Raw genomic sequence first — 24,916 nt, forward strand, 5'->3', positions numbered from 1 at the left:
CGCCCCTTGCTTTCAGCCAATCATAACCCGTGTGTAGGAGGAGCTTGTAGCTTGTTTTGGGAGTGTTGGCTGCACGTGGGGCCACGAGGTAAATCAGTCGGAGAAGAAATTCGGTAGAGTCAGCTTGTGTTTATTATTTTTTATTTTATGACAATTATAAAAAGGTGTGACACCATCCAGTGACGACATGTCAGCGGCAGGTCAGACGAGCGGGAGCCGGGATATACCAGCCGTCAGGCGGGTTGCCGTCCTCGAGGCTGCTCACATGCCCCAGGAATACTCCACCACTCCCGGGGGAACCGTGTTCAGCACTACGCCTGGAGGTAACACGACCACGAGTTAGCAAGAAAACATCTCAAACTGATAATTACTGGATTTAAACACTCAGAAACAAAACAAACCCGATTATACTTCATCTCTGTACTTGTGTTACGAAAAAGTGTGCATAGGAGTGACAAGTTGCCTTGAACGCTACACCATCGGTGTCCAAAATACGATGCGGGGGCCATTTGAGCACGCTGCTTATTGTAGCAATAAAACAAAACATAAATCAAAAAGTCACAATGTAAAGAAAAGCTGAAATGTACCATCAATGTTCCACCAAATACCATAATGCTTTGTCTTTACGGGTATTTTCACACTTGTCATTTCTAGTCCAGTTAAAACAAACTAAGAGTCCATTTTGGTCTGCTTCTATGGTTTCTTTGGTCAAGTGTGTACAGACTGTCTTTTTACAAAATAAAAACAGATGCATTAAAGATCAAAATCTATTATAGAAATATAATACATTGTAGTGTTGCTTTGAGTGCTTTTGGCTACCCAGCATGTCTTGCGGTAATAGAAAGTTGCTAAAGTTGGAGTTAACACTGTTAGTAGTAGTAGTAGTAGTTTCCCCTAGTTTGTTGACTTATCGGTTACATGCAGTGGTGTCATTTTTGTATCTCCACCAGGATTGCAGTTAGTGCCACAAAATCTGGTCGTCATGAGTTCGAGCCCCCTGCACTACAGGGTAGGGTCGCTGATCTGTCAGCTTGATCAACAGACCTGTTTTGGTCTTTGTGTTAATGATCGACTGTTTTGTCATTCATTACTATCGCTGGGAACGTGTGGAACAACAGTATGACAACTTGCACTACATACCCAAATGAGGACAAGCAGTGTAGAAGATGGATGGAGGAATGGGAACATTTTCCTTCTGCAGCTGTGAGAAAGTTGCCACAGTGTTCACATGCCGGTGGTGGACTGATAGCGTGTTCTGTAAATGTACCAGGTGGGACTGATTTACGCAGATAAAACACACAGCTGGCCCGCTCAATGTGTGTCATGGTGCCAGAAAATAGGTCACTCGGTGTGGGTCCGTGGGGGCACGTATACTCCATGTAAAGTCTCACATATGAAAACAAAGGGAGCTCAGAACTGCTGAGTCAAGAAGTCACCTTCTTAAAATAATGGCCTCCTCGTGATATTTTCAAGTTTTTCAGGAAACAGGATGACATTCCGATTGATTTTTTCCCTGTCTCCCAAGTCAAACTGTTGATGACGACAATTACAGCGCATCCGGAAAGTATTCACATTTTTTCCCCATTTTGGTGTGTTAGAGCCTTATTCCAGAACGGAATACATTCATTTTTCTTTAAAAAAAAGTTCAAACCACAACATCCCATAATTACAGCATGAAAAAAGTTTTTTACAAATAAAAATGTGAACATAACTTGTACATAAGTATTCACAGGTCTGCCTTGGGTCTCTAAAATGAGTTTAGGTGCATCTTGTTTCTTGTGATCATCTTGGAATACAATTGGACTTATTGGAGCTTTAGAGGTACAGCGAAAGTTCCTAAAGTTTGGTGTACCAAGCTTGTACTATGTAATTCTACAGTACATAATTTGCCTCGCAAGATTAACTAGAAAAGCACTCAGAGAGTCCCCCCCCCACATTGTGATTTACACCATATTAGTCCTACATTTATTTGAGCTACATATTTAGATTCCTTGGTCATGAAAACACACCATGGAAGGGTATGAATTAGCATGCTAACACCTAGCATAATAGTGCTAAGTGCCTCCCTCTGAAAGTGCTAAAAATGTTAGTATATTTATGTTAGCATGTCTACATGCTAACCACCTAGCATAATAGTGGTAAGCAGTACACTTCATATTAATGAAATTCACATAAAATGCTAGCTTATGTTATTATGTTAGCAATGCTAACATACTAACATGAGCATGCTAACACCTAGGATAATGGTGTCTACCCATGAAAATGGATAAAAATGCTCCTATGCCAATGTTAGCATGCTAATGCCTAGCATGATAGTGCAAAGCGTTTAAATATTTGTACAGTAAGTGTCTACCCATGAAAACCGCTAAAAATGACACTGTGCTAATATTTACACGTTAACAATGCTAATGTGCTAATGTTAGCATGCTAACACCTAGCATGATAGTGTTTATATATACATAAAACATATATATAACAACATATATATAACATCGCTGTCCTCATTGACAAATAAAATGGTTTTTAACTTCCCTCTTGGGTCTGCAGGAACTCGAATCATCTACGACAGGAAATTCCTACTGCAGCGTCGGAACTCTCCTCTGACTCGCACTCCTCCAAAACTTCCTGACATACCAGGAGTCACCAGCCCACTCAAACAGGAGTCGAACCAGCCGGGAGCGACTGAGAGCAGTGACGCTGAGCAACATAGCTTGCATGCTGAGAGTGCAGGTAAACATTGCCTGTACAGCGGTACCTCGGTTTTTGGTATTTACTTCTTCCAGAAGGTCAGACTAAAACCAAAACATACCAAGCAATTTATAAAAGAAAATATATGTGTACAAGTGAATATACTAGCTTATGATGGTGTTTTCTTCCTAAATCCATTCTGTTCTTCCTATAGGAGATGACGCCCAGTTTGAGATGGACATTTGAAGAGGAATAAAACAATTCCTCACCAATGCTTGTTGCTAGTACAGATGATTTTTACATAAGTTGAATCAAAACCTTAGACCAGGGGTGGGCAAACTACAGCCACACTACGGGGGCCACATGCGGCCCACCAAGCGTTTGAATCCAGCCCGTGCGTTGCTTTCTAAGTACAGTAAAGTCTCGTTATATCGATATCAGTTATATCGAAGTACTGCTTATTACGATATTATTTTCATTTCCCGGCAAATTTCTAGTCTTTTATGATATAATTAGTTCCGTTAGTACGATACCCGGTTATTATGATAATCCGGTTACTACGATGCCCTTTTCATCTCCCGCCAGCCAATTTGGTCTGCTTATATCGATACAAAAGCAGCTTAAATCAATCTTTGCTTAAGGATTTCAATACCAAAAAAGAACACGGCGAACGGCTGCTTCCAGTCAACTTTATTTTTCACACTTCCACCACCAGAGCGCAGCACACACACCGATTCCCGCACTTCCTGGTTCACAGCTCATGCTCAACCCGCCCCACATAGCTGGCCAAACACATGCCTGCAACAGAAGAACCAACTGCGTTCGTGGTTTCTCTCGTGTGTATAGAATCTATACACACGAGAGAAACCACGAACGCCAGCATGTACATATGAAAAACAGTGATTATTGCAAGCGATAAAAAGATATCTGAATACAACACAATTAAATACATGTATTTGTACGCTTGTGTCTTCATTGGAATAGGTGTGTATGCTATGTCAGTTGGTTCTTTATTGCCCACTTTTAATGCAGTTCGGCGCAGGATCGGATATATCGACAGTCCGGTTATATCGATATTTTTTCCAACTCCCGACAATATCGATATAATGAGACTTTACTGTATTTCAACTTTTAACATACAAACGGGAAACATAACTTCCAAGTCAGATGTCTTATTTAGTAAAAAAAAACTGTAAAATGAAATGACATAGTTTGATGTGGTCTGATGTTTAAAGTGCTCCTGAAAAAAGGGACATGCGAACATACTGATAGTATGACACTTTTACAGATGAAATTAGGCAAATAATTCAAGGAAAATTATAAACATAAAATAGTTCTGGCCCCCCGGACAATTTTGTTAACTCAATGCGGCCCATGAGTCAATATGTTTGCCCACCCCTGACTGTAAGCTGTCTAATCAGGTTTCCTAAAGGGAAATGATATTTTTATTGAATGAATGAATGAATGTGCCTCAATTATGAGCTGCCTTAGAAACTTTTAACGTGATGTAACAGCATATACTGTACGATGAGAATATGACGTCATTGTGTAAAGTGCTGTTAGCGAATGTTCACTACATACAAATTTGATGGGGTTTTTGCATGGATGTCATATTTTGTAACTTGCTAACTCGCTCGTGGCATTGGTTTTATATATTTATAATACAATCTTCAGTATTCTGAGTGTAAAATAAACTTCATCAGTGGAGATTCAATCAGTCCCTTTCTTCAGGCTTTCTGATTGGCCTCCAGCAATCTGCCGGCCATTCAGCTTTGACTTTGAAATAAATGACTGTATCTGACTTGTATGTCATAAATCATCATTCATACACACTTAGTTGAAAATAAGACATCATTTATTGACTTACTGTACAGTGTAAACATACAAATAGGTCAATGTGACCCAAACATTAAATAAAGTTAAAGCGCTTCCGAGTGTACATTTCATGCATTAAAAAGGGTACTTTGTGTATCTGAGTGCTTCTGTCGGTGTCCTGCCATACTTTATAGTTGCATCATTTGAATACATAAAAACTACCAGCATCATTTGGAGAATCCATGCTAGTCTTTGTTCTCAGTGGCAGCCACACCCCTCCACCACCATGTCCTGGTGGTTCCTCATGATCATCTTGCCGTTCTCGTAGTAAAGCATGGAGAGCGGCGCCAGGCGTGTGGGCACGCAGGACAAACATGGCACCTTGTGTGGGTGGTGGAGCTTCAGCAGGCTCTGTGGAGGTGAAGAGAAGAGAAGAATTCGTTAGAACAACAGTATAGACTTTCAGGCTTGTTTGAATGATTTCTGTTGAATGAACTACGGTCCTAACGGTGCCCGCGGGCACCACTTTGGACACACCTTGTTTAGAAAGTCCAAGTTTGTCTTACCTGCATGTAAGCATGGTTGGTTGGAGAGAAGCTCTCATCTACAGGTGTGGGACAGGCCCCCTCGCAGCGGAACGCGTTGTAACGTTTGGGATAGACGATCCACTGACTCCAACCTAGCTTCTCAAAGTCCACCCACATGTCCACCTTTCTGCACAGATGACTCTCCTTGTTGTCAGTGGCAACAGGGGTCGCCACCGGCATCCTTCCTCTGTGCTGATGCTGCTCCTGCGGGTGCCGTTTGGTCCGGCGTAGCTTCATCTTGGAGCCGCCGTCCCTTTCCAAGCTCACGTACTTGGACTGTTCAGCTGTGTGGATGAGAGTGGGCGTCCTCTGAGCGTCGGGGTTCTGCCTGGCGAAGACCACCATCATGACCCGGTCCGCTGTAGGGTGTTGGACTCCTTCCAGATCTTCCTCCATCTCCTCGGCAACCTCTTGCATGTGCATAGGCGGTTCCTGCTCCTCGTGCTCCTGCCAACGGCTGATCATCTCCGTCATGGTGAACACCTTCCAGGAGGAAGAGGAAGGCGGCATGGAGCCGGGATGTGTCTTGAGATGACCCAGGAACACTCTGTTGTCTGAGCAGTTTTCTTCTGAACACGGGTCCACTTTGGAGTGGTAGATGTCCACCTGGGCTCTGGAGGATTCGCTGAAGGCAGGAAGACGGATTCTGAGCTCGGCCTGTTGGATGTTGTCGCTGGAATACACGGACGACATGTCAAAGGTGATGGACCACCTGTTGCCTCTCTGCTGGCAGCCTGGAAGAAAGACATGTATTATTATTATTATTATTATTATTTCCATATGAACTGTGGTGTAAATATATTGAAATGAAATTGAGTATAGTCACCACTCACTTTTAGCGACAAGACTGGTCACAGAGTCCGAGTTATGCAGTCCAGGGTTGTCCACGATCCAGCTCTCTCTCCTGCCTCGGTCCTGGGTCAGCATGGTCCTGTAGAGCTGGATCATGAGGAGGGGAAGTCCTTCGCTCTTGTGCGTCTGCGGGATACGTCCGGACCCGGTCGCCGAGCCGCGCAGCAGCTTGTCCGGGTGCATCGCGGCCACAGACATGTCCACCAGGAGGAGGAGCACGAAGGAGAATTCCACGGATCGTCCCATCGGAGTTGTATGTTATCACTGTGGCAGGTAGCTTCCAAATGAGCCAGAGGAGATGCTGGGATTGTGTTTTATAAGCGTGTGCCTGATAGGTGAAGGTCTTTGAAGGCATGTGTCAAGGTGCGTGTGATCCACCGCAGCGCTGGAGCCTTTTTAATGTGTAAGATAATTATACTATATCGAAACCACTTGGTCCTTTGTAGTGGCCGAGGTGTGAAAAGTGGAAAAGACGCAACACTGATGTTGTTGTTTTGTGTAGCAGACACGCTCTGATAAGAAGCCCTGACAATAATTTTAGTTAAGGAGATTAAGAGACATGCTGTGTGATTAATGACAAATTAATCACAATTTACTTTCTGTCGACTCAACTTGCTGTGCAGGCAAGTTCAAGCCAAAATGAACCCACACGCAATGTAATTATATTCCTTGTCATTATTATCTATAGAAAAATATTTCCAGTTATACATTTAAGTTTTTAATAACACTAGCAATCATATCATCCGGTGGATTAAAATCTCATTTGTACATAAAATTAGTGATTAAAAAAAATCACCCGCTCATTAGTGAAACATCTGTTATAGACAATGGCACAGCATTATTTATTTCAATATATTTTTTAATAATTATTATCAACTCATCATTATTAAACTCTAATTTTATGAATGAAAGCAGTAGTAAAATTACACACAAGAAGATGCTTACTAAATTAAGCACAATATTAACCGAATTGTATTTATAATATTTGCCATTATTTGTATTATTTCGCCAGTGGATGTATACAACTTCAACGTATCATAGTGAAAGGAAGTTTTTTCTTGTCCTTATTTTTGAATTATTTTATTTATTGGCTATTTTATTTAACTACATACATTAATGAAGGTTTTCCAGTCCACCTCGTAAAAAAAGTGTTTTAAACGATCACTACGAATTTTGGTCTTGCAAGGGATGCAGATACCAACAGAAGGTTCGAGTTCTTTATAGTGCTTACATCAAACATGCTCTTGTTTTGAACAAAGTACAAACAAAGTATTGGATATTTCACATCAAGCTTATGATTAAAATAATACATTACCACGACTGATACTTGACAGCAGCATCAATGAGTTGTTAATGGCCACTTTAACCTTCAGTAAAAGGAATGAAAAGGACAACAAAGGGCTCGGTAGCAATTGATATTCAAATTTTCTTTGACTTAAAATTCTTTATAGTACATACATCAAACATATAATGCATTTGATATTATAATATAATATTATAACCATACTTTCAACAATGCATTACAATTTTTTCATCATACATATCGTAACAAAGTTTGGTTCTTTATATTTTTGTTGATATATTGTAATTTTCTATAATGTAATTATTTTAATAGTAGTATTGTTTATTGTTTATGTTTCCACCTACTTCCGCATTGGTTGCGAGAGTGCTGCAGTGCGCATGTGCGCCTTCAAGTTAATTAAGGGTGTCTTTCCAGGTGCTGGTTTGTCCAGATGAGTCTAGCGTGCCGACATGAACTCACGCCAGCTCATTTGTTTGATTTTTCTGTCAAGGTTAAAGTTATCCACAGGTAAATTCACATTTATGCGTGTGCGCTTTCGTCTGGTTTGAAGAGTTTAAACGAGGTTCAAGAGCGTCCTGGTAAAAGTCTGATCACAAACGTGTCAAGATGGCGTCATTAAGATGAACCAGATTACTAGGAAAATCCATCGAGTGATTGACTTTGACGTTTTGGTTTGTTATGTCAGCAAAAAAAAACCAATGAAACTAGCGTTGTCCCAATTTTATGTATAGTCAAGTATGTGTGATGTCTTGACGCTTGTTAAATATGTTTCAGCTCAGAATATAGGCTGTCGTAAAGACCAATGGCAGTGTGATGATGGAGGCTGCATTGCTAACAAATGGAGATGCGATGGAGATGGAGACTGCTTGGATGGGTCTGATGAAATGGACTGTGTTGGTAGGTGAACATTTCTTTTTACCAATAATGGTAAAATGTCTTTTTTTTTACATCTCATTAGTATGGGTGAAGTTAAAACCCACAGTGTTGATCTAATTTGCAGTGGTTGTTTCAGGGAAGTGCATCAGCATTGAAATGATTTCTGATTGGTGACTAATGGTTTGAAGCACATGGTTCCTTTTTCACCCCCAGGCTCTCTTGAATGTCCACCCGGTCAGTTTTCATGCATGGACTCCGTTGACTGTGTTGATGCGTCTGCACGCTGTGATGGACAAAAGCAGTGTCCAACCGGCTCTGATGAGGAGAACTGTACACTCTCAGAGGGCTGCTTGAAGTCAGACTGGACATGTCAGAACAAGATTTGTATTCCCAGAGACTTGTGGTGCGATGGACAGAATGATTGCGCTGACAACTCGGATGAAGAGGGCTGTGGTAAGAGGAGTTATTGCATTTTCAAACAAGTCAATGGTTTTAAGAGCTTGGCTGTATAAATCCTGTTTTCTAAACTATGAGCATCAATGTATGACCTGCTTATAGTCAAGTGGTTCAGTCAACAGTAAAAGTACTTTCAATGGTATAACACATTGATTTCTCCATTAGGGTTGTGTAGCAAGGAAGGAATACGGTGTCCCGAGGGGGTGTGCCTTTCTGCTGAAGAGAGGTGCGATGGGAAGTTTCAATGCTCGGATGGCAGCGACGAGCCCGTAACCTGCGGTAAATTTAAAACGGTGTACCTGAGTGAAAATGAAAGGAAATGTGGGAGTCAACACTTGAACCCCGCCCACTATTGAACAGTGATTGACGTTTTTAGTAGTGTTATATAGATGATTGCTCCTGCTTGCAGGGAAGACCTGCTCGGTGAACAATGGCGGCTGCAGCCACGTGTGCGTGGATGAGCCCTGGGGTGCTCTGTGCGCCTGTCCTACTGGATATAACCTCTCTATCAATGGGGCGGTCTGCAAAGGTGACCCATTTTTATGCCCTTGCATCCTTGCATTTTTCAGTCTGTGGCCCTCTGTTGAAAAAAGTTTGGCACACAAAGTAAAAAAGGCAGAAGGCAGCATCGCCATCTGCTGGATATTGTATGGTACTGCCTCAGTAGCCCTTTTAATATTTCATCACAACTGCTTCCATAGATGTGGATGAATGTGCCCTTCCTTTTGGACCGTGCATGCATTATTGCACCAACACCCCTGGATCTTATTATTGTCACTGCAGAGAAGGCTTCACACCAAGCGATGGCTTTGCCTGTCTAGCCACAGGTAATAACCATCACCCCCAAGTACATGAAACTGTATGCGTGTCATGGTGTTTTTGTTTTGAGCAATTAATATTAAAATATACATATTTAATGCCGATATATGAAGTGTGTTCAACCTTTCTATTTCTATTGGAAATTGTACACCAACTTGAACCTGCTTTGGAAATTTCTGTTCAGGTAACGAGACTCGACTGCTGACAGTGTTGAGGACATCTGCAGGACTGCTGAGTGTCAAATCTCAACGGTTTGAGGTCATCCAGACTCTAAAGTCCAACCCAGTGGCCCTGACTTATGACATTGCCAGAGGCCGCTACTACTGGGCCGATGATGCGGGCCGCATATATAAAAGTGATGGGCAGCGCAGCTGGACCATCTATACTGGTTTGTTCCACTTGGAGCTTGTTCATGTCATGTTCATGTGAAACTAATTGTTCTCTGCATGACTGTAGGAATACTGCATCATTTACTTTAATGTGTGCTTTTATTAGAATTTGTGCCATTATTTAACCCAAAACGCACAATGTGGATAGCTTTTGAGCATGTTTTTTTTTTTTTTAATGGAGTTTTATTTCATTTAATCTGACCTGTCATCCAAATCCTCAAACAGGCGAGGTGGGAATCAAAGCGTTAGCTTGTGATTGGCTCAATGGAAACCTGTTCTGGGCCAATCAGAGGACAGACTCAATCTACATGCAAGCAGAAGATGAAAAGAGTTGCACTACTCTGTTGAGCAAAGACATCAGCCCATCAGAATTGGTTCTTATACCAGTAGAGAGGTAAGCTACCAAATAAGGTATAAAATGAAAATATCGTATAAACAATGTTTGATGTTTGTGTTGCAGCTTGATGTTTTGGATCAACACAGGCCCCAGAGATAGGGTGACCCTAGAAAAATCCTGGATGGATGGATCAGAGAGAAGCTCTCTGGCTGTGCTAACAGCTCAGTTGGCCCATGGACTCACTGCAGATGTGGGCGCCAGGAGGCTGTACTGGATTAGCGACTTCAAGAAGGTCAGCAGAAGAAATGTTTAGCTGTCGTAGCCGGACTGTTGACGTTATTTACAATATTGTAATATGTTCCTCAGTCAGTTGAGACTGTGAAGGTGGATGGGACTGGCAGCTATTCCTTTACTGGATTGTGGAACAGGAGACCGGCTCTGAACCTGGCTGTGTTTGAAGGGTCCTTCTATTGGGTTGATGATAAAGGACTCTGGCAGGTACCACAGGACCAACTAAGCCAGAGGACGTTTCTTTGGAAATCCACAGTTCCACTGCTCAGTGTTTATCATGAGCTGCAGCAGCCTCCAGGTAACTTAAATGCACGACATCAAACACGCTCCCACTAAGTGTTTGCATTTTTCTTTTGTCAAGCAGCTTGAAAAGAAAATGGTGTCTGAAATGTCTCCTCAACACTTAGGCACTTCTGCATGTACCAAGACCCCGTGCCATATCTGTCTTCTAACTAAAGGCAACCCTCTTGGCTTCACCTGTACTTGTCCCAACTCCAAAGTACTGATGCTTGGCGGAGCGTGTGAATGTAGGGCCTCTGTCAAATAGACAAAAAAAAAACGCCACTCACACAATGAAGACAATTTCCAATTGTGCTTTTTAAAAAATAAATCTTTTGTACCTCAGATCCGAGGTTCCTTTATGCGACCTCCAGCAGTATCAGCATGTTGGAGTTTAAAGGCAGTGATTCCACGGAAACCGAGCTCTTTTCTACCGACAAGGGCATCCTGTCATTTGATGTTAACTGGAACCAAGACTGGCTGTACTGGGCCAACCAAACTGGTCACCTCCAACGCACCAGCTTAACCCGAGTCAAAACGGAGTGGATTCAAACACCTGTGTCAGGTTCATGGTTTTATACTGTTTTAAAGGCTTAAGTCATTGAGCCAAATTGGAGTGCGATTCTTTGCTTTGTGTTGAATTGTGTATCATGGGCAATTTATTTTTAAGTGTAGTTTTCCTTAACAAATCACTTTCTTCCCCCATTGTTTTTTTTCCCAGTTTGCCAAATAAAAGTTGATCAGAAGAGTGGCAGCGTGTACTGGGTGTCATGCCACCAAACGAGCATTGGATCAGTGGATGTGGACAGTCGTCACTCGCAGCAGTTATACCGCACAACAAAGGAGATCCGGAACTTTTACCTGGACTGGCTGAGGGGTGGCATCATCTGGTTGGAGGAGGAGCAGGTCTTTACTATGAGCGTGACTGGCAGCAAAGCCAAAGAATTGCTGCGTTTGGCAGGAGTCAGAGGCAATATTGCCTTTGACATCAGGGCTGCTAGTCTGTTGTGGAACTCCAAAGTGGGAGGTTTGTTTCTTCTGTAAATAAGAGGCACAACTAAATTAAAAATGCTAATTTGTGAGGTGCGATTGTGTGATACAGCTTTTTTTTCTCTTTTTGCTCAGGCCTGACGACAGTGAGTTTGCTGCAGGAGAAAAAACACCAGGCTGGAAAAAGATGGAATATTTCCGGCTCGGTGGTAGGTGCCCTTGAGCCGTACCTGATATCTCTCTTCAAAGACGCCATTACTCTGTGGGACCGCCGTGATGGGCGCCCCGTTCAAGCTGTGACTGTGAAAGGTCAAGTGGTCAGCGTGATGGCTGCACTCGGGGACATACATGCAGGTTCATTCCTCACTTTGTCCATAGCCGGAAAATAAGCAGTAAATCAGTTCACAGCTTTAAACGGCAAATCCAACTATTTCAAATGAGATGTGTACATTTCCACAGTACCTACTACTGTGATCTGCAATACGCCAGCCATGCTGTGCAGGGACACATCCATCTGCCTCGCTCCAAGCCAGCTGTGTGACGGCAAGGAGGACTGTCCTGATGGAGACGATGAGGATTTTTGTGTTAAAACATGCCCGTCCAAAGGTAAAGTCTCCAAACATGAACAACTTCAGCTCAAGTTTTTACACAAACGTGCTCGCGTTCAATAGCTATTTGTATTTATTGCTCTTCTCTTCGCACTGTCAATGTTAGACGATTTTAAATGTCAAGACCAGAGGAGTTGTGTTTCCATGGCTCTGGTGTGCGATGGCCGCTCTCATTGTTTCGATGGCTCGGATGAGGTCGGCTGCCCTGCTGTTGACTTGCCCGTGACTCCAGTAAATGTCCTCAAGTGTCGCAAGGGCTTTATGCCATGCAGGAATGGTGCAGCGTGTGTGCTATACAACCATGTGTGTGATGGGGAGAAAGACTGTCAGGATGGGTCGGATGAAGAAGAATGTGGTGAGTAACCAAAAGCTCATTCTCAAGGGTCTATAAATACCCGTAAACAAAATGTGATTGATTTGAATTGAAAGTCCTATTTGTTCATGTATGCGACAGAGCAGGATGTGGCCTCACCAAAACAATCCACTGACGCATCAATCAAAATTGCACCTACAACTCCGCCGCCATCTCTGCCTGCCTGCATCAGCCCCTCTGTGCTCTGTCCCCATCCCTCTGGTCACCTCTGCATCACCCCAAAGCAGTTTTGTGATGGGCAAAAAGACTGCCCTGATGGGTTTGATGAAGAGAACTGTGTGAAAAGATGTCCTTCTAAAGGTAAGTCACAAATACATGACATTATCTAATTGAAATTTCCATTAAAACATTTTTATCCTCAGATGATTTCCGCTGCAAGGACCGAAGGAACTGTATCTCCACAAGACTCGTTTGTGACGGCCGTGCTCATTGTCACGATGGCTCTGATGAAGTTGACTGTCCGAGTGTTGCAAGCCCTGCCGGCCAATCAAAGGCCTTGAAATGTCTCATGGGCTCTAGGCTCTGTCGGGATGGGAGCGAATGTGTGCTCTTCAGTCACGTGTGTGATGGAGAGGCGGACTGCAAGGATGGCTCCGATGAAGAAGGATGTGGTGAGTTTTCATGCCGGATCACGTTTCCATCTTGCACCGTCGCATCACTCGATCCTGTGACACCCCTCGACTATAGAAGTTCATGTAAAATTGTACTTGGTATACAGTAAAGTCTCGTTATATCGATATTGTCGGGAGTTGGAAAAAATATCGATATAACCAGACTGTCGATATATCCGATCCTGCGCCAAACTGCATTAAAAGTGGGCAATAATGCACTCGACATTGTTCTATAGTATAGAACAATGTCGAGCAGCTTAAATCAATCTTTGCTTAAGGATTTCAATACCAAAAAAGAACACGGCGAATGTGGGGCGGGTTGAGCATGACCTGTGAACCAGGAAGTACGGGAATCGGTGTGTGTGCTGCACTCTGGTGGTGGAAGTGTGAAAAATAAAGTTGACTGGAAGCAGCCGTTCGCCGTGTTCTTTTTTGGTATTGAAATCCTTAAGCAAAGATTGATTTAAGCTGCTTTTGTATCGATATAAGCAGACCAAATTGGCTGGCGGGAGATGAAAAGGGCATCGTAGTAACCGGATTATCATAATAACCGGGTATCGTACTAACGGAACTAATTATATCATAAAAGACTAGAAATTTACCGGGAAATGAAAATAGTATCGTAATAAGCAGTACTTCGATATAACAAGACTTTACTGTGTTTTCAGACAACAGCACAACAACCACTTATCCAGAAAAAAATGGAGCCCCTTCAGCCTTTGATACTCGACCTCCAAGCAAGCCCTCCTGCCAGAGTCCTTCATTTCTGTGTTCAGATTCTTCATGTATCCTTCCAAGACAGCTGTGTGATGGAATCAAAGATTGCCCTGATGGACTGGATGAGAACTGCATAAAACAATGCCCAAATAAATGTAAGTTGGACGCTTCTGGCCTTAAATACTGCACATAGTGCTGATAAAATACTGTTTCCCCCTGTACCTTCCACAGTGGACTTCCTTTGCAAAGACAGGCGAAGCTGTGTCTCCAAGAGTCTGGTTTGCGATGGCCGATCTCATTGCCACGATAGCTCAGATGAGGTTAATTGTCCCACTGTAGCTCCTCCCCACGCCTTCGGAAAGGTCTTGAAGTGCCGCTTGGGCTTCCGATTATGTCGGGATCAGAGTGAATGTGTTCTTTTTAGCCATTTGTGTGATGGAGAAAGAGACTGCGCCGATGGATCAGATGAGGATGAATGTGGTTAGTATGTGGGATTCATTCAAACTTATCAGTTTTTGCCCTTATACATACTTAGTTGGTCAGAAGTGCTAGTGGTACCTAACAAATGAAAGTAAAGTAGAGATGTTTTTCATTCTCCCATATATCAGATGCTAAACAATTTTCCCCCAATTCTCAGGTGCAACTGAAACCCCACTTTTAGCAGGAAATCCAGACGTGAATAAATTGCCCCCATCTGTGACAGTTTTTATTACACCTTCCCCCAAGCCATCCTGTAGAAGTCCATCAGTGCTGTGTCCAAATTCATTGCTTTGCATCAGCCCAACCCAGCTATGTGATGGAATAAAAGATTGTCCCGATGGATCGGATGAGAACTGCATCAAACGGTGCCCAAATAAATGCAAGTTTCCAAGTTTCTCTTTTCCATGATGTACTTAGAACCGATGAAATTCTACTTTTTTGTAATTTTTTTTTCTCAAAATTCCACAGTGGACTTCCTCTGCAAAGACAGGCGAAGCTGTGTCTCCAAGAGTCTGGTTTGCGATGGCCGATCTCATTGCCACGATGGCTCAGATGAAGTTAATTGTCCCACTGTGGCTCCTCCCCGCGCCTTGGGAAAGGTCCTGAAGTGCCGCTTGGGCTTCAGTCTATGTCGGGATCAGAGTGAATGTGTTCTTTTTAGCCATGTGTGTGATGGAGAAAGAGACTGCGCCGATGGATCAGATGAAGATGAATGTGGTGAGCATGCAGGATTTCAATTTGATCTCTTTCCACCTTTTTTGTTTTTTCCTGATGAGTACGTAAATTACGTCATTATGGCATATATGACTAAACTTGCATAAACTGTTTTTTTCCCTCAACTCCCAGATGCAACAGAAACCCCACCTTTAGCACAAAACCCGAGCTTGAATAAATTAGCCTCATCTGTGAATGTCTTTAATACACCACCTTCCCCCAAGCCATCCTGTAGAAGTCCATCAGTGCTGTGTCCAAATTCATTGCTTTGCATCAGCCCAACACAGCTATGTGATGGAATAAAAGATTGTCCCGATGGATCAGATGAGAACTGCATAAAACGATGTCCAAATAAATGTAGGTTTACCAGTTTGTTTTTTTTTCTACAATGTATGTATGCCTGAAGTGCTACTTTTTGTATTTTTTCTGTACCTTCCACAGTGGACTTCCTTTGCAAAGACAGGCGAAGCTGTGTCTCCAAGAGTCTGGTTTGCGATGGCCGATCTCATTGCCATGATGGCTCAGATGAAGTTAATTGTCCCACTGTAGCTCCTCCCCGCGCCTTGGGAAAGGTCCTGAAGTGCCGCTTGGGCTTCCGATCATGTCGGGATCAGAGTGAATGTGTTCTTTTTAGCCATGTGTGTGATGGAGAAAGAGACTGCGCCGATGGATCAGATGAAGATGAATGTGGTGAGCATGCAGGATTTGATCACTTTTGGATTTAAGTTCCAGTGACTTAAATATAATGTTCTCAATTATTTTACTTTCAGAAGCAACTGAAAGTCCGTCTTCTGTGGAAAATCCAAGTCTAAATCAATTGCCCTCATCTGTGAAACCCTTGAATCCACTTTCCCCTAAGACGTCCTGTAGGAGTCCATCGGTGCTGTGTCCAAATTCATTTATTTGCATCAGCCCAACACAGCTATGTGATGGAATAAAAGACTGTCCAGATGGCTCAGATGAGAACTGTGTGACAAAATGCATTTATAAGAGTAAGTGAAGTTCTGCAAACAATGTTTTCAAACCCATATTTGGTACATAAAAAAAATATTTAGTAACACTTGATATATCTTTGCTTCTATAGGTGATTTCTTGTGCAAAGATGGTAGGAGCTGCGTCTCCAAGACTCTGGTGTGTGATGGCCGCGCTCATTGCCAGGATGGCTCAGATGAGGTTGACTGTCCGAGTGTAGCTTCTCGTTCAAATGCCCAAATGACAAACGCCCTGAAATGCCGTACAGGCTCGAAGCTATGCAAAGACGGCACGGAATGTGTTTTATACAGCCACGTTTGTGATGGAGAGAAGGATTGTTTGGATGGATCTGATGAAGAAGGATGCCAGGAAGCCTGCAAACAAGGTTAGCATGTTTTTGTGGTAATGGGGGTTTCTTCATGACCCCACGAATAATGGGGCCTGAATGAACAGAGCACAGGTTATGGTGTGAATGACTGCTTTTCGTCTGTACTCCAAACCAGGTGAATTTCAGTGTGCCCATGGTGCAATGTGCATCCCTGAGGCCCAGGTTTGTGACGGGACCGCTCAGTGTCGTGACCGTTCTGATGAACTGGACTGCTGGGAACAAACCAAAAGCTGCCAGTATCGCTGTGCAGACGGCCATCGCTGCATCCCGAAGAAATTTTTATGTGATGGAGAGCTAGATTGTCTGGATGGCACAGATGAGGCAGGCTGTGGTAAGTCCTCAGGTCCAGGTTTTCTAGCAGAATTATTATTTTTTTGAATAGCAGTTAGTTTAACAGGCTGTTCCTTTCCAGATCCTGTGAACACAACAACAAGCACACCTCTGGATTTGACTTCTGAATCAGTTTGCATTGCTCCTTCAGTCCGCTGCCCAGGTTCATCAGTGTGTATCTCTCCAAATCAGCTGTGCGACAGAAAAACAGACTGCCCTGATGCATTTGACGAGAGCGACTGTATTTTCAAGTGTAAAAGCCGAAGTAAGTCAAAATATAGTGTGGAGGGTGACGCTGGTGTCACAGCAGGCCAGTTCCCCGACGTATTCACTTGCTCTTTTCTTAAACATGCGCCCCTCCCTATGTTCCTCATTGACTTTTTGTCTCTATGCATCAGCTGATTTCTTGTGCCGTGACCGGCGAAAGTGCATCCCCAGAATCTATGTTTGTGACGGCCGTGCCCACTGTCCAGACGGCTCAGATGAGAGGCAGTGCAAATCGGCAGATCCCAGCCCTCCTGGTAAGCAACTACCGTATTGTCTGGACTATAATTCACTCCGGAGTCCGAAGTCCCACAAGGCCAAAAATGTATAGTTAGGTTGAAAAAAAAAAAACATAAGTCGCATTTTTTTGTAATTTATTTTACAAACTGCTTGACCAAAACAGACATTACGTCCTCTTGGAAGGCAAGTTTTAAAAATAAAAGAATAGAGAACAGGCTGAATAGGTGTAAGATATGCTTACACAATGCTTATTCAGCTACACAAAAAATAAACATGAACAGAAAAGGTGTTTAACGTTTTTTCATTTATAAGTTGCTCTGGAGTACAAGTTGCAGGAACAGCCAACCTATGAAAAAAAGTGCAACTTATAGTCCGGAAAATACAGTAATTGGGAAAAATGGATGAGCCTGTTCAGAAAGGGGTGGCTCTCTAAAATTGTAATCATTGTCGACTCTCAAAGACAAGTTTATAAAGATTTTCAGTTTAGTCTATGAAAATGTAAATTCAATGTAATCCATTAAAATGGATGTCCCTCTCTTTCTCTGCTAAGCCTCCATGAATAAGATTGGCGCCACATCACCTCTGAAATGCCGCAAAGGCTTCAAGGCTTGTAAAAATGGCCTGGAGTGCGTGATGTACAGCCACGTGTGTGACGGCGAGGACGACTGCCAGGATGGATCGGATGAAGAGTCATGTGCCGCTCAGTGCAAATCGGGTGTGATTGGTCGTTGACCTTGGTCCTGTTCAAATATTTAAAGCAAACTTTACTCATCTGATGGGTTTTTCAATTTTCATTTATTTCACAGATGAGTTTGAATGTCAGCACAGTAATCGATGCATCGCACCAGAGAAGGTGTGCGACGGCCAGTACGACTGTCGGGACCGATCTGATGAAATGAACTGTGAAAGTCAGAGTTTGGGCTGCCAGCACCGCTGCGATAAGACGCGCTGCATACCGGCGACCTTCCTGTGTGATGGCGAGAGAGATTGTGTCGATGGGTCAGATGAAGAGAAGTGTGGTATGCGGCGGTGTAGTTATTTAGTATAAAAACTATTCTGACAGCTGTAACACATCATGCACCATCAGTTTACTTCCCCCCCCCCCCCAATCTTGCCAGGTTTGGCGGTCTGTGAAGTTGAACAATATCGTTGCATGAGCGGTCAGTGTGTCTCGGAGGCTCTTCGATGTGACGGCTACGCTGACTGCAGTGACCGCTCCGATGAGGTAGACTGCGCAAGACCCCCACGCTGCCCGACACAACTGCGATGCCCTCACAGTCACGAGTGCCTGCAGAGAGAATGGCTTTGTGATGGCGAGGACGACTGCAAGGACGGCTCTGATGAAAAGGCAAGGCCACAACTGAGGTGTCCCTTATTAAAGTACTGTTGCTAATGTTCCTTCAACTTGGTGTCACTTGTACCCAGAACTGCGTGACTAAACCACCGCCTTGTAGAGAATACCAGTGGCAGTGTGGGGGCAGTAGTCAATGCATTCCTCTGTCCTGGAGGTGTGATGGGAAGAAAGACTGTCACAATAGCATCGATGAGGACAAATGTAAGTGCATTCATATTTAGACATAGAAGCCATGCAAAGAAATGAGTGTCCTGCATCTGCTTCAAAAGGCAGCCAGAGAAGGTGCCCTTCTCACCTTTACCAGTGTGGCAGCGGTGAGTGTGTGGAACTGCGGCTGGTGTGCAACGGCTTTACCAACTGTGCTGACAGTTCAGACGAGGGTGCGGGATGCACACAGAGCAACTGCTCCAGTACTTCAGCTCCTCAGTGCGAGCATGGCTGTGTCAGTACGCCAAATGGACCGGTCAGTAAAACCACAGCAGGGCTGTTTTTGTGGAAAACAAATCATGTATTGTTTGAAATGTGTTGTAGTTATTGATGAATAATGTACACATGTATTCCATTTTACAAGATACAACAGATGGCGCACTGCTTGGTTTGAAATGTCTATTTTGTTCATCTTTGCAGAAGTGTTACTGTACAGCAGGTTTCACGCTACATTCCGGTGGCGTGTCCTGTGTGGACACAAACGAGTGCAATTTAATGCAGCACGAGGCATGCAAACACAGCTGCCTCAACACCCCTGGGTCTTACGTGTGTCATTGCCACCCTGGCTTCTACCTGGAGCCAGACAACAAAAGCTGTAAGACCAAAGGTATGTCTCTGGTTTTGTCTCACAAATCCATCTAAAAACTGTGATACCAAATATTACACGTTTGCTTTTTCTAGGTTCTGTTATGAGTATTAGATCTTTAAGGCGATTCTTTCTGTAATACCCATGTATCCCAGCGTTGTCAAAAATGTGTAATTTTTATTGTAAATCTTAGGCTTGCAAGTCCTATTAAAATCCAGGAAGGCTTGAAATGTTGAACACGCGATTTGTGTATTTACTGTGAATGGCTTATTGGCCATGCCGGAATAAAAGGCAACCACTACATTTAATGGGGGGGTGTAATGAAATTGGGATCCCCCCCCACCAAACGTGTGGAACAGTGTGTAATATAACTCCTTACTCTACTCTTCATGTTTCTTATCGTCTTCAGTGTCTGAATTGAATTCCCTTGTCACGCAGTTTGTTCTTTTGACACTTTTTCAAGTGTGTGGGGGAGGGGGGGTAGCAGCTTTTCAACAAATCACGATTGAAACTCATTGTAGAAAAATAAGACATTTAATGGTTAAAATATGGTTGGTCTCTTTTTTTAGATGAGCCGCTGCTTCTGGCATCAGTACAATCCGAACTATTGCTTCTCGGAGTCCATAGTGGCACATTACGCCTTCTTTCTTCTGCCAATCGACCGGTTTTCTCACTGGATTACCACTGGGCCCAGCAGAGAGTTTACTGGCTGAGTCCTGACTACCAGAGCATCCGCTGGGCCGACATGACAAAAGACTCCAACAACAAAGGGACGCTTATCAAAGGTATGCACAAAGATTTCTCCACGTGTTTATCGCAAATGAATACATTTTTTTTCAGCATCGGTATGAAATTGTTACAGGAGTGAAGTCTGACTTCATTGCGATGGATTGGGTTGGTAAGAACCTGTACTGGGTGGATGGACTTGTCGGCCAGATTCTGGCCGTACGACTTAGCGACACGGTCGTGAAATCTCAGGATTACGTTGTGGTACTGGCTGAAGATCTGGAGCAGCCTCGCTCGCTGGTCCTGCTACCACACAAGGGGTAATGAATGTTGATGTTGTTATCCTCACCCAGAATCAGAATGATCTTTTTTTTTTGTTTGATATTTCAGGTTGATGTTGTGGTCTGAGATTGGCAGCACCCCTCAGATCCAGCGGTCTGGGATGGACGGCTCAAAGAGAAAGGTGGTGGTGAGCAGTGGCTTGAGCTGGCCTGTCAGTTTGGCGTATGATTTCCTGGACGACCGCGTGTACTGGGCTGACGAGAAGCTGTGCTGCATTGGCTCCACCTCCCTGGATGGAGATAACGTGAAGGTGAATGTCACCTATTGAATGTGATTAGCTCCATATCTATTCATGTAAAGCATCATTTCCCCACTTCATAGATCCTTCAGTTAGCCGAAACTCCAAGCCCATTCTCTGTGGCCGTCTTCAATGATCGGCTTTTCTGGTCTGACACAAAACGAAGAACCATTCGCTCAGCCGACAAAAACACTGGGAAAGATCAGAAGGTTCTTCTTAAGAGACCAGGACAGCCTTTTGGGCTAAAGGTCTGTGAGCCTCTTCCTAAAGCATGAGTTGGTACAAGTACATTGGTATATTTTTTATTATTGGTTTACGTTTTCTCCTCAGGTAGGTACTCTTTGGTGCTGTTTTGTTTAGTCAAACCCTGAAAGATGCCACAACTGTATGCCTCTTCTTTCCAGCTGATGCACGCCCTCTCTCAGCCCACGATATCCAACCCATGTGACCAGCTGCAATGCTCCCACCTCTGTCTCCTGACCCCAATGCAGAAGGGCCGCTCGGGATTGTCAAGATCAGCCGGGGCTCTGGTAGGGAAGGAGCCGGCAGCAGTGTGTCGCTGCCCAAAGGGGCTACTCCTTTCTAAAGACAAGATCAGCTGCTCTTTGCCATTGGAATCCACTTTCATCCTGCTTCTGTCTACTACAAGAGTCTATCAGGTGATTGACAGAGTTTTCTCATTCTGTTGTACTCCTAACCCGCCTGTGACCTTACCTTGTTACTTGCAGATTTACTTACAGTCCTTGCGTCACGATGGGGTCGGTCTGAAAAGTATGCCAAACAGTCGTGTGATGGCAGTTCCCGGCGTTGTCGAGGCCTCTGGACTCGATGTATCTATCCAAGCATTGTCTCTCTATCTGGCCGATAGTGGGCAAGGTACAGTACATGTGCTCAACCTAAGTGGTCCCAGGTCCAGGCAGGGACTGTCACCAGCTGGACGAGTTTTAAGTTTAAAGGTAAGGACGGGTTGCTGCTACTTTTAATGCAAGTCCTCATGCATGACTCGAGTGTTTGTGCTCCACAAGGATGATTCAGTCGTGGCTCTGGCTGTTGACTGGGTGACTTCCAACCTCTACTGGAGCAGTACCAAAAGACCTAACCTTCATGTGACCACCCGTCATAACGGCTTCACCACCTCTCTGCTGCAAGGATCACTGACGGTAAATTGGGTTCATGACACAGCTCCCAACCCCCCTCGCGGACATAGCTCAGGCCCCAGAAGTGCTGTACTTAAACAGCATCTTTCAGGGAAAGTACGCCTACATACTGTATAACAAGCTGCACTCAGTGGAGCTAGCGGTTCAAATAAGCATTTGCATAGAAAGAAGTTTTAGCTTTGTAGTTGAATACAAGATGTGTTTCAGGGCACGACATCCATTGCAGTGCACCCCCCCTCAAGTCAGCTTTGCTACACGGCCCTTGTTCTGACGGGAGGCAAGAGTCTGAATGAGGTGAGCTGTGCCTGGATGGATGGCCGCAACAAAGCAGTGCTTTGGACAAAGTCCAACATCCCCACATCATTGGTCTTCTCCAATAATGGAACCATCATCTACTGGGCTGACACAGGTTTGGAGTTCACCCTCTTATTTTTGCTACCTCCGTTTCTATTTTCCTCAATTGATTTTTGTGTCTTCCAGGGGAAGGCCTAATCTGCTCTATTGGACTTAATGGATCTGGTTATAAACAATACAAAACGGGGCCAGGTTTGCTTACTTCTTTCACATACACTGAGAATATCCTCCTCTGGATAACCCTGGAAAAGGGTAAGGATGGGAACATTTAATGTGTTGCTACGCAATCATGTTACCTGATATGGTTGATGTGGTTTGTTCATTAAGCTAAAATGGATTAACCTCAAGCCTGTGACTTTTATAATAATTCTTTGACTGGAGAGGGTCTTACGGTGATCTTGTATCGATTCCATTTAGTCAAGGCTCATTGTCATCAGTCTTTTCTCCTTCAGGCAGCAGATGGCGTCATAGATTGTAGCATTGAAGTTGATTTTCAGTATTACTCGTGTACCATTGTGCAGCTCTGCCTCCTTTCCATGAAGCTGCTTTCATGTTTATCTCTGCTAATGTTATAGTAAGATTAGATGACATTTTCAACAATTTGTTAATAATGCATGTACACTATCTAAACCATTCAAGACACTTGGACTGCGCATACCCGCAATATTTTCTCACTGTTCTCTTTAGCCAGTTCCTTCAGTATTTGCAAATGCTCCATTGTTTCTCTGTCCGACCCATGTAGATGTCACCAAAATGTGGTTCAGCGATGGCCTCCAGCCCAAACAGCTGTGGTTCGAGACTCAAACCAGCCTGGTAGACATCAAAGCTTACAGTACTGACAGCCAGGAAGGTGGGATGTGGTTTACTGTTGGCTTGGAAATGTCTTTATGATGGCTGATTTGATTCTAATCTACATATAGGTTACATTACCATTCAAAAACCACAATTTGTTGATTGTTTGCTTAGCGTTTGTCTTTTTCCTGCCATCTTATTGTGTATTAGCAGATTGCACAATGTGTATAAGTGATGAGTAAAGGCCATTCTGATGCATACATGTAATGTTATGGTGTCATCCGTGTGTACAAACGGGAGAAACCCTTATATTCATCTTGACACCAAAGCCAGTCTGGCATCTTCCTTCTTCGAGGAGATGCGTATTAAGTTTGCTTTATCGGTCTGTAATTATTAAATTTCTTTCTACACGCAGGATCCAATATGTGCGGCAACAACAACGGGGAATGTGTGCATCTGTGTTTGCCGTACCCTGGCGGTCGCACGTGCAAGTGCAGTCGTGGATTTTACAGCATCACTCCCACTTCCTGTGCACCCGAGCACCCTTGTCCTAATGGAGAACAAGCTTGTCTTGATAGTAGCAAGTGTATCAGCAGCGAGAGGTTCTGTGATGGACGTGTGGACTGTCTGGACCAGTCGGATGAACAGGATTGTGAGTTGTCTACGGGCTACCTCCACAAATTCAATGGAAATCTAATCCAATGCTTTTTGCAAAATATATTGGTACTATAACTGACTAGTAAGCAATCTGAACTCTCTCAGGTCCATCTATAAAGTCCCATTTTGGGAAGAAAGCCAGTGACGGCCAACCTCCCAAGTCTCCGCTCTCACCTCCTCACCATAACTCCCCAAAGGACTCTTTGTCAGTCAAGGACGCGGCTTCATGTGGTCAGCAGCACTGTCACGGTCACGGCCACTGCGTCACACAAGGCAAAGCCCGTCACTGTCACTGCATTGCTGGTTATAAAGGAGAGTTCTGTCAAGAGCAGGAAAGTGGACGAAGCCACGTGGCGGTTGTCCTGGGTGTCTTCTGTCTGCTTGCTGCATTCATGGGCCTTGCTTTCATTTTTGGAAAAAGGTAAGCAGTTCAAATGGGAATCATACCTAATTTGCATCAGGCAGAATTGTACTATTGAGCTGCTTGTATTTATTTATGTATTTTTTACTTGCACTTAAACAGGAGAGCCTGGGTTTCAATCAGAGGCAGATCACAGGAGAAGGAAACTCTCATGGCCAACATGAGCCTACCTGAACACTTGGAGACTGACTGTGAGGTAAATATGAGCGTAAGAGTGACTATAGGGGTGTTATTTCATGTGTAGACAGCTCTACCATATTTAAGTTTTCTATGCTCCAACAGGGAAAATACTTCTTAAATAAATTAGAACTCCAACTTTGTGGAAATTCACTTGGTGGTCAAGATACACGGTGACGTTCTGACACGAGCTTGCGCACGTTCCAGACATCCGTCTTTTTGCTAAGCTCACAATCACTACATCACATACACAAATAACATGCTCTAATTGGCCTTGGTTGCCAAAATGTACTTGTGCCAATTTCTAATGTTGCATAATGCTTTATTAAAATGCCCTGTTCTCTCTTCCAGGAGCTTGAGTCCACGGTAGACTTCCGGAACCCCCCAGTTGCTTCCTAACATCCAGTTGACGTCTGCTGGCAGATGTACACTGTTGGATCAGCTATGTAACTCCAGCTTCAGAAGTAATAAACCACCATTTCATATGAACTGTCTTTGAGCAATACATTTCTCAAAATAATGGATG

At 43.7% G+C, this 24,916-nt stretch overlaps 5 protein-coding genes across 7 annotated transcripts; 4 read left to right on the plus strand and 1 right to left on the minus strand.

Moving 5' to 3' along the window:
• Positions 1 to 36: 36 nt before the first annotated feature.
• LOC131120070 (eukaryotic translation initiation factor 4E-binding protein 2-like) lies at positions 37 to 4,489 on the plus strand. Its single transcript, XM_058065144.2, has 3 exons — positions 37 to 323; positions 2,548 to 2,730; positions 2,903 to 4,489. The coding sequence occupies exons 1-3, from the start codon at positions 188 to 190 to the stop codon at positions 2,932 to 2,934; spliced, it is 351 nt and encodes a 116-aa protein (XP_057921127.1). The 5' UTR covers positions 37 to 187; the 3' UTR covers positions 2,935 to 4,489.
• Positions 4,490 to 4,761: 272 nt separating this feature from the next.
• On the minus strand, positions 4,762 to 6,049 carry LOC131120069 (nodal homolog 2-A-like). Its single transcript, XM_058065143.2, has 3 exons — positions 5,924 to 6,049; positions 5,070 to 5,824; positions 4,762 to 4,914 (listed from the first exon to the last, which is right to left on the minus strand). The coding sequence occupies exons 1-3, from the start codon at positions 6,036 to 6,038 to the stop codon at positions 4,762 to 4,764; spliced, it is 1,023 nt and encodes a 340-aa protein (XP_057921126.2). The 5' UTR covers positions 6,039 to 6,049.
• Positions 6,050 to 7,630: 1,581 nt separating this feature from the next.
• Positions 7,631 to 14,128, plus strand: LOC131119920 (uncharacterized). The gene is made up of 20 exons (XM_078794366.1): positions 7,631 to 7,752; positions 8,020 to 8,142; positions 8,335 to 8,574; positions 8,743 to 8,856; positions 8,987 to 9,106; positions 9,279 to 9,404; positions 9,581 to 9,784; positions 10,011 to 10,179; positions 10,246 to 10,414; positions 10,489 to 10,711; positions 10,821 to 10,940; positions 11,039 to 11,257; positions 11,414 to 11,719; positions 11,818 to 12,036; positions 12,142 to 12,288; positions 12,397 to 12,645; positions 12,745 to 12,963; positions 13,026 to 13,274; positions 13,943 to 14,029; positions 14,073 to 14,128. Exons 1-20 carry the CDS (start codon positions 7,695 to 7,697, stop codon positions 14,126 to 14,128), a joined length of 3,417 nt encoding a protein of 1,138 aa, XP_078650492.1. The 5' UTR covers positions 7,631 to 7,694.
• Positions 13,980 to 20,877, plus strand: LOC144894431 (uncharacterized). 3 transcript variants are annotated; one of them, XM_078794286.1, is made up of 18 exons: positions 13,980 to 14,146; positions 14,940 to 15,188; positions 15,318 to 15,542; positions 15,627 to 15,875; positions 15,956 to 16,177; positions 16,270 to 16,542; positions 16,661 to 16,876; positions 16,958 to 17,140; positions 17,274 to 17,396; positions 17,930 to 18,094; positions 18,186 to 18,398; positions 18,498 to 18,727; positions 18,805 to 18,934; positions 19,003 to 19,196; positions 19,361 to 19,547; positions 20,096 to 20,311; positions 20,389 to 20,572; positions 20,643 to 20,877. In XM_078794286.1, the coding sequence occupies exons 6-18, from the start codon at positions 16,398 to 16,400 to the stop codon at positions 20,860 to 20,862; spliced, it is 2,406 nt and encodes an 801-aa protein (XP_078650412.1). In that variant the 5' UTR covers positions 13,980 to 14,146; positions 14,940 to 15,188; positions 15,318 to 15,542; positions 15,627 to 15,875; positions 15,956 to 16,177; positions 16,270 to 16,397; the 3' UTR covers positions 20,863 to 20,877. The 3 variants fall into 3 exon arrangements, with proteins under 3 accessions (XP_078650412.1, XP_078650413.1, XP_078650414.1); XM_078794287.1 differs by having other exon boundaries at positions 15,959 to 16,177; XM_078794288.1 differs by lacking the exon at positions 13,980 to 14,146 and adding an exon at positions 14,844 to 14,850.
• Positions 20,878 to 20,903: 26 nt separating this feature from the next.
• On the plus strand, positions 20,904 to 24,903 carry LOC144901146 (low-density lipoprotein receptor-related protein 1-like). Its single transcript, XM_078794289.1, has 11 exons — positions 20,904 to 21,080; positions 21,237 to 21,491; positions 21,561 to 21,788; positions 21,858 to 21,992; positions 22,197 to 22,398; positions 22,470 to 22,595; positions 23,086 to 23,193; positions 23,551 to 23,787; positions 23,898 to 24,213; positions 24,316 to 24,409; positions 24,742 to 24,903. Exons 2-11 carry the CDS (start codon positions 21,240 to 21,242, stop codon positions 24,787 to 24,789), a joined length of 1,746 nt encoding a protein of 581 aa, XP_078650415.1. The 5' UTR covers positions 20,904 to 21,080; positions 21,237 to 21,239; the 3' UTR covers positions 24,790 to 24,903.
• Positions 24,904 to 24,916: the final 13 nt, after the last annotated feature.

Source organism: Doryrhamphus excisus, linkage group LG10, assembly GCF_037039965.1.
Source record: "Doryrhamphus excisus strain RoL-2023G ecotype Guam linkage group LG10, RoL_Dexc_Guam_v1.1, whole genome shotgun sequence".
NCBI lineage: Eukaryota > Metazoa > Chordata > Actinopteri > Syngnathiformes > Syngnathidae > Doryrhamphus > Doryrhamphus excisus.

Excerpts from the sequence above, each read along its gene's own strand:
- LOC131120070 (XM_058065144.2), top strand. The coding sequence starts at position 188 with ATGTCAGCGGCAGGTCAGACGAGCGGGAGCCGGGATATACCAGCCGTC. Across the intron at positions 324-2,547 it reads GTTCAGCACTACGCCTGGAG|GAACTCGAATCATCTACGAC; the intron begins GTAACACGACCA and ends TTGGGTCTGCAG. Across the intron at positions 2,731-2,902 it reads CTTGCATGCTGAGAGTGCAG|GAGATGACGCCCAGTTTGAG; the intron begins GTAAACATTGCC and ends TTCTTCCTATAG.
- LOC131120069 (XM_058065143.2), bottom strand. The coding sequence starts at position 6,038 with ATGATCCAGCTCTACAGGACCATGCTGACCCAGGACCGAGGCAGGAGA. Across the intron at positions 5,825-5,923 it reads GACCAGTCTTGTCGCTAAAA|GCTGCCAGCAGAGAGGCAAC; the intron begins GTGAGTGGTGAC and ends TCTTTCTTCCAG. Across the intron at positions 4,915-5,069 it reads CCAACCATGCTTACATGCAG|AGCCTGCTGAAGCTCCACCA; the intron begins GTAAGACAAACT and ends TCACCTCCACAG.
- LOC131119920 (XM_078794366.1), top strand. The coding sequence starts at position 7,695 with ATGAACTCACGCCAGCTCATTTGTTTGATTTTTCTGTCAAGGTTAAAG. Across the intron at positions 10,941-11,038 it reads GCTTGGCGGAGCGTGTGAAT|ATCCGAGGTTCCTTTATGCG; the intron begins GTAGGGCCTCTG and ends TTTGTACCTCAG. Across the intron at positions 12,289-12,396 it reads TAAAACATGCCCGTCCAAAG|ACGATTTTAAATGTCAAGAC; the intron begins GTAAAGTCTCCA and ends TGTCAATGTTAG.
- LOC144894431 (XM_078794286.1), top strand. The coding sequence starts at position 16,398 with ATGACAAACGCCCTGAAATGCCGTACAGGCTCGAAGCTATGCAAAGAC. Across the intron at positions 17,141-17,273 it reads TTTCAAGTGTAAAAGCCGAA|CTGATTTCTTGTGCCGTGAC; the intron begins GTAAGTCAAAAT and ends TCTATGCATCAG. Across the intron at positions 18,728-18,804 it reads AGGACGGCTCTGATGAAAAG|AACTGCGTGACTAAACCACC; the intron begins GCAAGGCCACAA and ends ACTTGTACCCAG.
- LOC144901146 (XM_078794289.1), top strand. The coding sequence starts at position 21,240 with ATGCACGCCCTCTCTCAGCCCACGATATCCAACCCATGTGACCAGCTG. Across the intron at positions 23,194-23,550 it reads CAGTACTGACAGCCAGGAAG|GATCCAATATGTGCGGCAAC; the intron begins GTGGGATGTGGT and ends TTCTACACGCAG. Across the intron at positions 24,214-24,315 it reads GCTTTCATTTTTGGAAAAAG|GAGAGCCTGGGTTTCAATCA; the intron begins GTAAGCAGTTCA and ends GCACTTAAACAG.